Raw genomic sequence first — 14,210 nt, 5'->3', positions numbered from 1 at the left:
AATGCAAAGGTATTGCAAATTTAGGTCATGTTAAAGACTTATTTTAAAAATTATATTCCTCACTAATAATTTTTATATTGATTATATGTCAAGTGGTAAGTTTTTTATATAACAGGTTAAATAAGATGTACTGTTAAAATCAGTTTCAGCTGTTTCTTTTTAAATGTGGCTATTAGAAAATTTAAACTCCCATACATGGCTTGCATCACATTTCTATTAAACAGTGCTGGCTTAGAACAATGCCTGGCACACAGTAAGAGTGCAGTAAATATTACCCACTATTATCCCTATTAATATTATCATTAATAATATTAAATGCAAGGCAATTTAAGAGAGTCCAAAAACAATTTAAACATGTCTCTACCTTCTGGACCTCGGAGTTGAGCAAAGGAAAACCAGACATACCATAATATTATAGCTTTATAGAAAACAAATCATCAAATATCTAGCTGTGAGAAAAGAGGACTTGCAGGGGGAAAAAAAAATCCACAAAGAATGTATTCAACTCACTGAAAACCTTCAAAATTATCATTCTAAAAATGTACAGAAATTAGAATTTGTGTTACCCACCCAGTTAGACTATATTCAGCTGACAACAGAAAAAAACAAATATTACATGAGGAACCCACACAGACTAAAGGCAAATATCTGTTGCTAGAGGACCGGGGGTGAGGGAGATGCTCCTGCCGGGTCCAGACCTGACCCCCTGGGGCAGGGGGTCCTCTGCTCTGTGGCCCAGACCACGCTGAGAGTCACCTGGATAGAGATAAGGGACCTTTGGATCAGGGGCACTCTGATCATCAATACTGGCCAGATGTACACGTAGCCAAATTCTTACCAGGTCTGGAAGCCAGAAAAGGGGGGGCCCGCTGAATGTACACACCCAACAAAACACGTTTCCACATGCTCCTAGATAATAACCAAAACACTGGAGCTAACCACCCAAATGCAGCTAACCAACAGGAGAATGAATAGAGTGCAGTACAGTCACATAATAAAGTAGAAACTACTGCTAAACAAAGCATGGATGAATCTTAAAGACAACAGCCTGCATGAAAGAAGACAGAAACAAACAGAATATGCTGCAGGAAGCTCAGGGACAGCCAACACTCCTCTACCTAAGAGTTGTCTGAACACCCCTGGAAGATGAGGACAAGAAGTGGCTGACCAGGGAGGGACAAGAGGGAACCCCTGGGAGCAGGAAACAGTCTGCATCTTGACCTGGGTGTGGGTTAGAGGGAGACACACGCACAGGTGACAGCACGTGAGCTGGACGCTTCAGACATGCGCTTTTTTATAAGTTCAACAAGGCACACATTTCAAATGTACATAGTTTGTGTATGTTGAATCTCAATTAAAAACTAAATTCAAACGCCTGTGTGAGGTCTTTTAAAAAGGTCCTGTGAACAGACCACCTTATTTAACGACAAATAATCTACTCAAGTGAAAAATGTCTTTTCAAATGCCATCACCCAACATCTCCAAACACTTGCATGAGTGTGCAATTTGGTGACTATAAAACTCTGCAAGAAGTGACATGGGCCACTTTCTTCTGGGAGCCTTCGCCCATATGATAAACATATCAAGATGTGCTTTCTAGACCTGTGGGTCCCAACTCCTGTGAGGCTCCAGGCTACTGTTTAAAAAAAGAGATTTGGGGGTATCATCCCCCACAACTCTCATTCCATGACACTGAAAAGCCCAGAAAATGGTCTTTTAAAAAGGCCCCCAAGAGATTCTGAGCTGAAAACACTTCCCTATGGAAAATCAACTGGTATGAAGTATGGAATAACTGGTACTTATGTTGCTTTGGATAAGACACTGGACTTGGCGACTGAAACAGCATCATAGCAAGTTCTATGGTTTCATTTCAGTCCCTTAATCCTCTTGAAATGCCAGTCTAATTTTTACTTTAATAGCAAGGACAGGAAAGCCTAAATAGAATACACTGATACAGAGTAGATTCGATCTAGAAGAAAATGAGCATCTTTGGTGACGTTCATGTTGCTCGTCTTCCAAGGAGAAATCACAGCTGTTAGGAAATCACCCCTCTCATGTATGACCCTCAGACGACTTCTCGGGAAGGCTGTTCTTAGCTGGTAAAGCCAATGTTATTAATATAAAGTATTATAAAAGATAGTACAAATCTATAACCACCTCCCCCCTTGCAAGTATCAGAATATCCTGGTAATAAATATTCACACACAACCTAGGTCCGTATTTGTTTTTCAGTATCTGCCCATGGCTAATGATCCTGTCTTACAGATACATACTTTCTAAAACCAGCACTTCTACTAAGAGACTTGGAACTCTAGCGCCTGGAGTTTGGAGAAACGATGGTCATCCTTAAATGATGCAAAGGCAAAATCAACCCAGATGCTAAGGAACAGTAATCTCCTAAAACCTGCCGTTGTGCTCCAGATGGAGGGCAGTGCCAACTCGCTGCTCATAGCAACGGTTGCTAGGCAGGCTGGGCTGGGAAACATCAAGTTAAAGGGGTTGACGGGAAATGAAGCCAAATTTAAAACCACATGCAAAAAGCCAAAGAAGAGAACAGGCGCTCATTTAGAGCTCTTTTTAAAATCACATAATCAGTCTAGAAAAGGAAGGGAAATATGCTTAAACACATGGAATCCACTGTGTGCCACCCTTCAATTCTAATACCAGAGAAGGCTGACTTCTCCTGCGTGGAATGTTCCCACGAGGGTATAGATACCCAGGGGCCTTTCACAGTCTCCCGGCCAGACACGGGACTTCTGAGTCAGAAAGGAAGTGGCTGAAAATATTTTCTCTGAAGTTCAGACGGTTCAAATCCCTGAGTCAGGAAGATGCCCTGGAGAAGGGGATGGCTACTCACTCCAATATTCTTGCCTAGAGAATTCCATAGACAGAGGAGCATGGCAGGCTACAGTCCACTGGGTCACAGAGAATCAAACATGACTGAGCGATTGACACTTTCACTTTTCAAGAAATAAAAGAATACTTCACTACACTACATCTTCTATTTGCCCTGAATATATTTCACAATGTATATTTCACAGTATAAGTGACCAGATTCTGGGTCTCCAGTGGAAAACATGGATGGTATCACCAGGATCCACCTGTACCCCCTGCTCCAACAGTGCCCAGCAGCTACCGTAATCTCACCCCAGCGCAAAGGTGGCCCCTGGTTCACCTCGACCAATCCGCGTAACCCATTCTCTTTATCAGAGTGACCGGCAGAGATAATCCAGGCCTAAGCCAGTCAGCACAAGGCCCCAGGGACTGGTTCACAAATACATCATTCAATCAGTGCAAACCTCAGAACTTGGCTGGAGACTCTGAACCCAGACTCTCTGAATTTAGATGGTGTGGTGGGTAAATACAAAGCTATCGTTGCTGCTCTCACCCGGCCATTCTGAGAGCCTAAAGATGAAGTCATTACACCACAAAGGCACAACCAAGAACAGTCCAGAGAAGCAGAGCCGTTGCCCTGATCAAACCATGCCTAAACCCCACCCTGCCACCTGACCACCACTCTTTTACCGTATAAGCCAGTCTGGAACTGGGTTTTCTGTTATTTGAAATTAACAAACAAACATAAAACACTACATAATAAAATGCCTTATAAGTAATGCCCCATTGTAGCTGCATAAAACTATACTTTTTAAAAAAAGTTTGCGTATATATAATTTCTGGTTTTTCTGGCCAATGAGAAGACATATATTATTGTCAAGCCAGTTTTACATATGGATTTGGAAAAGATGGATTTTGAGAAAATAAAACAAGAAAAAAATGGTGAACTATATGTGAAATCTGAAAAAAAAAAAAACAAACCTGATCTCACAGATTAGTGGTTTGGTGGCTGCCAGTGGTGGCTCAGACAGTCAAGAATCTGCCTCCAATGCACGAGACGGGGTTCAATCCCTGGGCTGGGAAGACGCTTGGAGGAAGACATAGCAACCCACTCCAGTATTCTTGCCTGGAGAATTTCATGGACACAGGAGCCTGGCGGGCTACAGTCCACGGGGTCGCAGAGTTGAACATGACTAAACAACTTTCACTTTCACACTTTTTTACACAGGGTGGTAATGTGAAGTGGAATAAGTGAACATGGTCAAAAGGTACAGACTTTCAGCTATAAGATGAATAAGTCCTGGGGATGCAATGAACAGTTAATAAAACCTCTTGCATGTTTGAAAGTTGCTAAGAGAGTAGATCTTAAAGGTTCTCATTATGTGAAAAAAAAAACAAAACAAGAAATGATGCTGAAGAATGTTAACTATGTTTGCTGTGGTGATCACTTCGCAAAGCACACAAACACGGAACTGTTATGTTGTACACTTGAAACTAACACAGTGTTAGATGTCAACAGTACCTCAATAAGAAAAATAAAGGAAGAGCTGGCCAGTATTACTGTGATGCTTACAATACTGACTATGCGCTGGACTCAGCTCATACGACAGGTAGTATTACTGTCCGCATCTCACAGAGAGATTCTGAGACACAGAAAGGTCAAAGGGACCAAGGTTAGGGTATGCACAGACACAGGCATCAAGCCAGGCAGGAGGAGGACCACCTCCTCGCTCCTCTGCAGACTCACAACTCCGAGGACTCCTCCAAGGGGAGTTAAGTGTGTTTCTGGGTGACAGGAACAATAAACTGATTGTACCATGAAACGGTCACTGTTTAAGCTTTCCTGCCAACAAAACCAAGTTCCTACAGTTCAGCACCTCCAGAGAGCTCAGGTGCACATAAACCATTACTTCCATATGACCAAGGCAATCCTTTCCTCCCTGACTGCAGCTATAAATATGCAGTAAGAGCCCGTCAGCGTGCATGCCTCACTGCAAAACATCAGAAGGAAAATCCCCTATGTATTCAAAATAATTTATCACGTGGTTCCAACATTTAACAGGGCGCATTTGACTTATTTCTGAGCCTTCTGTTCCAAGAAACGTTATTCAAAAGTAAGAACCTACATACACTTGCAATACTTTTATTTATGAGCAGCTCCTTCAAGATGAAAACTGCCACAGAAAATAAGGTAGCACTGGCATTACTAACAGCATCAGAGCTGGTCCTGAGAACAGCTCGCTGAGCCTCTGACTCTGCCACATCCTCAATCAACCTCTAGCGCGAAGGCACCGACAGTCATCTCCTCTATTAATTATCAAACCCCGGTTTCAGAGCACAATGAACTTGATTACTTTGCCTTTTATATTAAAAAAAAAAACAGGTACAAAAGTAGAACTTTAGAAAGCAGAGAACACAAGAGTCTGATCGAAATTAACAACCAGAGAAGTCGACAAACTAGCAACTGCGTACCATTAATATATAAAGAGCAGTAAGCCTTGTCTAACTCAATGAAACTAAACCATGCCCATGGAGCAACCCAAGACGGGCGGGTTATGGTGGAGAGATCTGACAGAATGTGGTCCACTGGAGAAGGGAATGGCAAACCACTTCAGTATTCTTGCCTTGAGAACCCCATGAACAGTATGAAAAGGCAAAATGATAGGATACTGAAAGAGGAACTCCCCAGTTCAGTAGGTGCCCAGTATGCTACTGGAGATCAGTGGAGAAATAACTCTAGAAAGAATGAAGGGATGGAGTCAAAGACAGAGGATGAGATGGCTGGATGGCATCACTGACTCGATGGACGTGAGTCTCAGTGAACTCCAGAAGTTGGTGATGGACAGGGAGGCCTGGCGTGCTGCGATGCATGGGGTTGCAAAGAGTCGGACCCGACTGAGCAACTGAACTGAACTGAACTGAATGTCTTTTTCCTCTTGCTTCAGACTGAGAACCAGCCAGCAAGGCAGTATGTGTGAATGCACTACAAAAAGACAAGGGGCTTCGCACCAGGGGTACTGACAGTTAACTTCTGTCCAGACACAGACTCATTCACATCAATCTGCATGCTGAAGCAGGGAGACAAACAATTTCTCTCGTAAAGTTGCAATCAGTACGTCTGACTGTCTAAGGTCAGAATTTTGAACCATCAAATCCCCAGATGGTTGCTAATAAGGAGGGTGACGCATCGCTGAAAGAGTTGTCTCCTCTTTATCCGAAAGCTGAGCAAAATCAATGCCTGTAAACAGAATGCTATCCTAGAGCTACCCCCAGGTTCAGTTCTTATACCAGGAAGAGGTCAAGTTTAACTGATACAAATGGAGACACCGGCCACAGAAGATGTCACCTCTCCACTGGTTTGTCCGTGGGTTATCTAGAAACCAGAACATCCAGGGCCCTGTGCAGCAGGAATTCAGAGGTCCATGACCTGGCTGGCGTCAAGCCTGCCCAGCATGAGCCCCAGGGATCCGCGCTCCCTCCATATCCATTACCCTCCCCAGCACACGTCTCCTCCGTGAAATGGAAAACCGCAGACAGCAGGAGGAAATTCTTTGATAGGTTTCTGTAATCTTCCAGAGACAAAAGTTCAGCTGATAGATTCTATCATAAAATGGAAATAAGTTGGTTTAAAGTATACCTCTCCAAGAAATTTGAACTCAGAAAATCTAAAGCCAGTCAAGGATTCCAATTTCATATTACTCTATTTCTTATTAGTCAAAACATTCTGAAAGAACAACAACAAAAAAAATTTCTCCGTCAATGTGTGAGATACTCCTGCCTCTTCAGAGACAGAATCTTAAGACACTGGCACAAGTTAAGCTGAAATCATGTGTTAGGAATGCATCATGATGTAGATTCAAGTATGTACCACCCTCCAATTCAATTCAACATTATCGTAAGAAAAAACTCCAAATAATGCCTAGGGGGAAAAAAAAAAAAAGACACTTTAATTCAACACATCACCCACTTTTCAGGGACAGCCTCTGCAGGGACAGTCTCTGCACGTGAGCAGCCTGCTCCCTCCCCACAGCCCGTGCCAAACCAGTCAGACGGCCCTGCGAGGGCCGTGAGAACACAAGCTGGTCACACGCTAGAGAATCCAAGGACACGCCTGCAGTAAGGAAGGGACCCTGTTTGCTGAGAACTGGGAAGAATAACCCCTGCTGCAGGATTCGACAGAACATACCCTCCGGGCTGTGAGCATCCGCACGGCAGCCTGGCCCTGGACAGACCTGCACAGACAAAGCCATGGGCCCTTCTGCCAGGCCAGCTGCCCGACGCCCGCGAGCTGCCCACGCGGCCCACGCTGGCTGCAACTTATTCTGAAGCGTAGAGCTCAACGCATTATTTGGAAGTCAGATAATAAAGTCAGACTAAAAACTACCTCTGAAAGTTTCATTTTAATCATTTAGAAGACACTAGAACAGAGAAATGAAAATGCATCCTGAGCAGACAAACTAAAAAGGTCCATACTGGGTGGGGTTGGGGGGAGAGGGGGTGGGGGTGAGGGGTCAATGGATGGAGGGATTCCGCGTGACTTGAAAAAATTCATCAGCAGTAAGACGTACAACGCCAGGCCAGTCCCCTTATAAACCATCCCAAATACAAAGCAGCCGATGCCACATGGAAGCCATGGAGAGAGGGGCTGACATGAAGGCCCTGGGAACGCACCGACCCCAGGCCTGGTAGAAGCCAATTCATCACAACATTAAGTTCCAAGAGCCAACAGTTATAGCAGCTAAAGACAAATTCAGCCAGAATGAAAAACACACTGGGGCAGCCGAAGATTCTGAGCAGCTGGCAGTGCCCAGCATCAGACAGAAATGCCAGGTGTTCACATCCCTGGGGATTTTAAGACAGGGAGCTGGTTACCCTGCTGATGGCAGAGCTGGGCAGCCGGTGGAGCTGGTGAGGCCATCCACAAGCTGACAAGGCCAGGAAACCAGCACTGCCCCAGGAGGAGGGGCAGGTCAGGAGGAGATTCTGGAAGTCAGGGCTCTATCGCCAGGTGGTACTGCGCCGGGGATTCTTCAAGGAAATGGCATGAGAGAGGTCTGGTTCCTCCCTCCAACCCCTCACAGCAAAGCCCACTGGGCACAGGGCAGCCCGCTCGGTAGCTCCCCACGATACAGGTCAGAGCAGGAGAAGGGAAAACCCGGACTGAGGGCAAGAGAGTCCAGAATGGCCTCACCTTTCCTGCCCCAGCTTTTCAGGTCCAATACACACTGGGAGGTGCGGACGCGTCAGCCGGACATCTTATTAACACACGGGTTCCAACTTCGGAGCCCGCGGTGAGACAGAGCGTCTGCGCTTCCAACCAGCGCTTGGACGACACTGATGCTGCTGGTCCAGGAACCATACACGGAGCGGAAAACCTAACTGACCCAGGGATGAACCGGACTGTAATCAACAGGAACGCGGCCACATTCCTTCCAAGGATGAAGAACACAGTCGCCTATGAGCCTTTCAAATGGAATAAGGAAAACACGATGGAATGCACAGGCAGGAGCACCAGCACAGAGCTGCTGCCTGCACAACACGCTGCATTACCTTCCCCGCTAGCTCACAGGTGTGTGCGGGTCATGGCTGTTATGAGCTGAAATGTGTCCCCCTAAAAGCTCAAATGCTGAACCCCGGAGCCCCAGTATCTCAGGATGTGGTTGTTTTCGGAGATATAGCCCTTAAACAGATAATTATGTTAAAATAGAAGCCATGGGGCTGAGCCCTAGTCCAATCTGACCAATGTCTTTACAAGAAAAGGAGATTAGGCTGCAGAGGGTGACCAGGGCCACAGGCACACAGAGAGAAGGCCACATGAGGCCCAGAGGGCAGGCAGTATTCATAAGCCAAGGAGAGAGGGAGGCTTCAGGACAAGCCTACTCTAGTGAGACCTTGATCTTGGTCTTCTCGCCTCCAGGAGTGCAAGCAAATAAATGTCTGCTGCTTAGGCCTCAAGTCTGTGATGTTCTGATAGTCCTGCTGCTGCTGCTGCTGCTAAGTCGCTTCAGTCATGTCTGACTCTGTGTGACCCCAGAGACGGCAGCCCACCAGGCTCCCCCGTCCCTGGGATTCTCCAGGCAAGAACACTGGAGTGGGTTGCCATTTCCTTCTCCAATGTATGAAAGTGAACAGTGAAAGTGAAGTCACTCAGTCGTGTCCAACTCTTAGCGACCCCATGGACTGCAGCCTACCAGGCTCCTCCATCCTTGGGATTTTCCAGGCAGGAGTACTGGAGTGGGGTGCCATTGCCTTCTCTGTCTGATAGTCCTAGCAAACTAATATAAAGATTTTGCTTTAGTTCCCTGATACTACTACTACCACTAAGTTTTCACTGTATACCTGCTCTGTGAGAAACAGTTGAGTTTCTAGGAGCTGGGACACAGAATGATAAGGACATAGTCCGAGCCCAGGTCCTGCTCCTGCTTAGAGGGAGAAACCAAGATCACCAAACTCCAATTATGATGAATGCTGTGAAAGAGACAGAACCAAAAGCCAGAGGAAGACAAAATCATTCCACCTGAAAAGTGGGAGAGAAGAGGGATCAGAAAGAGCTTCATGGTGGATTCTGATGGGCGTGGAAAGGGGAGGACCTGAGATGATGGAGCAGCACAGGCAAGGGCCGGGAGACCCCAGAACCCAACACCCAGTGCGGACAGGGGCCAGCGAGGCCTCTGGCCAGGCGGGGGGAGACCAGGAGCTACAGGCAGACGCAACTATGGAACTGGGAAGGAGCTCAGTGCCTCTGGGGACCAACAAGGGGGTCTAGACTTTAATTTCTAGAAAGGAAGATTAATGAAAATGAGGAAGCGAGATTAACAGGCAAAAGAGTGGATATACAGTGTGAGCGGCAGAGGATGATAAAGCCCACATTACTACCCACCTAAGAAATGTCTCTTCAAGGTCAACACACTTTACACTCTCATCAGCTACTTGCATCCTAATCCCAAGCACTTTATCACCTCTCGCCTCATGACCTGGGTATAAGGAAGAGGTTGCCATCCACCCTGACTTTCAAGCTGGGGATGAGGGGACATGACCCTGTGGTAAGTGTCACAACCCACGAGTGACTCGGGAAGAGAACTGAAGCCTGAGATGGAGCTGGAAGGTCAAAGCCCCAGGCTCGTGCAATTATCACCACGGCGTCACCTGCCCAGCTTCAAACACCCAGCATCTCATCAGAGCACCTTTCATCCCCTCTTCACCCCACTCAACACGCCTGAGACTTCACTCATCCCCAGCAAGGAAAGCCCCAGACCAGATCACAAAGAAGGGGACAAAGTCACTCTGAGCGTCTGAGTTTCTTAGCGTCTGAGAGCTCAGGAAAGAAAAAGCCACAAGGCCAGCTCCTAGTGCCAAGAGGCACTGAAGCATCCTGTATCGCCCTTCAGTCCCCCAGACCGTTTCACTCTCAGTCTTCTCTCCAAAGGTCTCTCCTTGGATGTTCAGGATTCAGGGCTTAGAAGGGATGATACTGACAAGTCGGCAAAGTAAACAATCAGCGCTATGGTGGAGATGATACTGGGAATCTACTGTCTCACTGGGCTCATCTCTAGAAACAAGCAAATGCAGTGGAAAAACAAGGTCCCAGAATTGAAGATTCGTATTTTATCAGGGGCACAGGTCGATTAAACCACTGATCTCAAAGCAAGATTATACCTTTACACCCTTGCCACAGCCCCGAGGGGGAAATACACTTCACCCCACCCCCTTGACTTTCTGTTCAGACTTGCTTCCATCACGATATGAGGAGATGCTTGAAATGTGCTTGCGAGACCAGGTGTGCCTGATTCTACATTGGCCATGACCACAGACCATTCCTAGGACAACCAGCTAGTCCCAGAGAGTGAGAGACTGACCTGGAACCCACCCGAAGCCTGAATCCAAACCCAGCCAGACCAGCCACGCAGCCAATATGCACAGGCACGAGGGACAGTGCATGTTGTTTTAAGCCACTGGACTGGAGTGGGTTCTCTGTAGCATGACTGGAACAAGAGCTGATGAAGGAACATTCGGGCAGCAAAAATACCAGGAAGATTCACACACTGAACAGACACAAACTCATCGCAAAGCAATCTCTTTCCCCGTCAGTTTCCAAAGAATGTTTTCAAAAGCATCTGAGTAGCCGTTTTCTTTACCTCAGCCCTCAGGTGCTGTCTTCCAGTAAGAGATGAAGACAGCTCTTAAAATACCAAACGTGAGCAGAAAGCAACTACGGGTTTAAAACATAGACACCAGTAGAGAGATCTAAAAAGGGCTTGCTGGGTCAAAAGAAGGGAAATATCTGAAACATCATGAGCCCTTTTCATAACTTTCAACACTGAGCACATAACACCTCGCTAGTCTTCTCATCTCAAAAGTTAATAAAAGATAAAAATAGTGAGATTTATGAAAAACAGAGCTGAAATTGGAAGAGGATTTATTTAGCTTCAGGGTCCAGAATAACATTTGGATAAAAAGCATCAGAAAAGGTTCAGGGGTTCACCATGGTGACTCTCAGTGTGGACAGCTCTGCAGCGCTATTATAAAACCCCCAGCACAGTGACAAAGAGAGACCCGGCAGCAAGGGTGGGCTGACATCTTCGCGTTCACTGCTGCACCGCCTCCTGTGCTATAAGGCACAACGCACACCAGTGGCTTTGCAAATAGCTAATGACTTGATTTCTCTTTTCCTTATGTGCAGCAGATTTTAGTCCTCTCCGGCAAATTTGCTGAGGAAAGTATACATCATGCCATGAACGGTCCAACGATCGGGCTTCTTAACACTGGGGCTGCAGCCCGACACCTCCAAACGGGTGCAACAGAGACGATGATGAATAGTTTCATCTCTGCCCGAGCTCATTCCCACCCAACTCTCAAGAAATGCAACTAAAGTCTTTGCTCAGTTTTCCTGCACGAAAACCTCTCAACAAAACAAACACTGAGAAAGTACCTTAAAATAACATGACGCTATCATCATCATCAGGAGGAAAGCAAAGAAATTCTGGATGTAGAAGTCTTACTTACTGCAGCCCTTTTCAGAGCTGGAAAGAATGTCTCTGGGACCACCACGATCCACGGCTACTGAGGACTGCAGCTCAACTCTGCTCGTGAGCAATAAGCGTTGTAGCCCCCAGAGCAGGCCAGGCTGCCTATATGGTACAAGGAAGCTTTCATAAGATGATGCAGACCCCACTCTCAGACCGAGTAGCTCAGTGGCTATCCCAGGCCTCCAGAAGCTCCCCCTTCAACCCTGTGCAACGGTCACCTGCTGCTCCGTCCTCACGTGAAGGCCATCCAACTCAGGGTTCTGCAAAGACACACAGCTAAACCTCATCATCCTCACCAATGTTCAAGGGAGGCCTCAGTCCTCTGGGAAAGTTTTACCTCCACAGACCTTAAAAAAAAACCAGGATTCAGTAATCATCTCTGAATCACCTTCTCTCATGTGTAAGGACAGACAGACGCTATCAAAGCGTGAAATTCCAGGCTGAACCTCAAACCTGACATGGCTGATCCTCCACAGATGACACAAGTTTCCTACCAACTCAGCAAAAAAAATGGGACCACAAAGAAACGTGTATTTTGAAGCATAAAGTATGAACCATGGAGGCTATTACTGACATCTTTTCACCATGAATCTTGCCAAAAATACAGCCCATCACTGCCTAGCCTTTAAGACACACAGGAAAAGAATAATTCCAGTAGGAAATCAGTAGTTGGGAAACTTCTGAAGTCTAGCACGCTACACACATACTCTACAGTATTGCCAAGGGAAGTTTTTTTTTTTGTAATTCATGTATCTTAACTGGAGGATAACTACTTTACAGTATTGTGATGGTTTCTGCCATACATCACCATCAACATGAACCGGCCTCAGGCGCACACGTGTCCCCTCCCTCCTGAACCCTGTTCCTACCTTCCTTTCCACCCCAAGGCTCCAGGCTGTCACTGAGCACCAGCTCTGGGTGCCTTGCATCACACATCAAACTCCCACTGGCTATCCATTTCACATTTTTTTAAACACATTGCTTTTATATTGAGTTTAACAAAAAGCAGAAAGACAAAGTGGGAGCCCTTGAATATTAAACGGAATTTAACATATGTTGAGTCAAAAATGGAAAAAACTCCACAAGTGAGAGGAAATGCCGTAAGTATGAGCACCGTCTCTAAACACACAGCTTTAATGGCTAATAGCTCCCTTTTCTGTTCCTTTAAAATCCAACCAGAGTCCCAGCCCAACAAAGCACACAAGTGCCGCGTGTGACAGAGAAAGGCAGGAGTTTACCTACTGAAGCAAGCACAGTAAGATTATGGCACCTTTTACAGTCCTTACTTTCAAAATATTTTGGGTTTCGTTCCACTTATTTGTCCATTCCTTGGTTAATTCTTGAACCTAAAAGAAAAAAAAAAAAAAACGTCATTGCTCTATAAAAAAATTACTGTGATTTTCTTTTGAAAGTTTTCAAACTTTTATAGATTATAGAAGAACATACTATACCTTTTTAAATTAGATAGCAATGCTGCAGAGTACCATTACCAAATATAAATCAAACGAGCTGATCTCACCCTACAACCTACATTACGGCAAAGGAAAGAACAGAAAAAAAACCTGTCAAGCTGCCTAGAGCTTTACAGCAGTCTTTTTCAAGGTGCACTTAAATAAAAGCTGCTTCCTTGGATATTAACCAAAATTACACGTTCAAAGATGCCACCATCCCATTACATGGGTTAATTTTTCCTGATTATACTTTAGGTCCTAAGAAATGGTGATTTACTTTACTTTCTAATTAGATGTGATGATTAAATCACCTTGGAAACTGCCATTTTCTTTTAGGAGATAATCTGCTTTTGTAGCTAATTAATAAGGTTTATAAATATCATTTTATCTTTTTTTTTTTAAGGTAGCTCCTTAATTGACTCTTAGTAAAGGTAAAAATATCTTTTTGATAATAATCAGCTTCTTTCCAGTCTGCAGTAACTTAAGGGAGAAAATATCCCCCACTGTCAAACACAGCACAGTTGGAAATAGCTTCTCAGTTAATGAAAATACTCTGCTAGTTCCACACAACTTTTTAAATGACCTGAGTGAGTCATTAAGAAGTAAAATGATACCTGATTGAGAGGTAGAAAAAAAGAATGGAAAATTCTGTCAAAAGGAATATACTTCGGATTAAAAGCGAGTGACCTCCGAGGCGCTGGGGGAGTGCGGGGCACACACCCTCCCGAAGCCTCTTCCCTTCTGCCCTTCAGTGTTCCTGCCACCTCCCCACCCAGCAGCAGACGCCATCCCAGTTCACCTGACTGGTCTCCCTACCAGTAAGTTACCCTGTTCAACCAGGTCAAAGTGGAAGCACAGAATACATTGGATTACGTGCTCAATGCTAAGAGGAAGATGC

General features: G+C 45.4%; 1 protein-coding gene across 14 annotated transcripts in view; it reads right to left on the bottom strand.

The window, feature by feature from the left end:
* KIF16B (kinesin family member 16B) overlaps positions 1-14,210 on the bottom strand; it is a 305,646-nt gene that overhangs the window by 213,961 nt on the left and 77,475 nt on the right. For all 14 annotated transcript variants that reach the window (XR_015139975.1, XM_086334996.1, XM_086334997.1 and 11 more), the window contains exon 12: positions 13,148-13,207. Coding sequence is in view for 13 of the 14 variants with exons in the window: in XM_086334996.1 (XP_086191122.1) it covers positions 13,148-13,207 (60 nt within the window). In the remaining variant the exon portion in view is untranslated. The remainder of the gene's footprint in view (positions 1-13,147; positions 13,208-14,210) is intronic.

Source organism: Bos grunniens, chromosome 13 (genome assembly GCF_055505025.1).
Source record: "Bos grunniens cultivar Pamir isolate PY7600 chromosome 13, Bosgru_T2T1.0, whole genome shotgun sequence".
Classification (NCBI taxonomy): Eukaryota; Metazoa; Chordata; class Mammalia; order Artiodactyla; family Bovidae; genus Bos; species Bos grunniens.
This window is presented reverse-complemented; position numbering and strand designations above follow the sequence as displayed.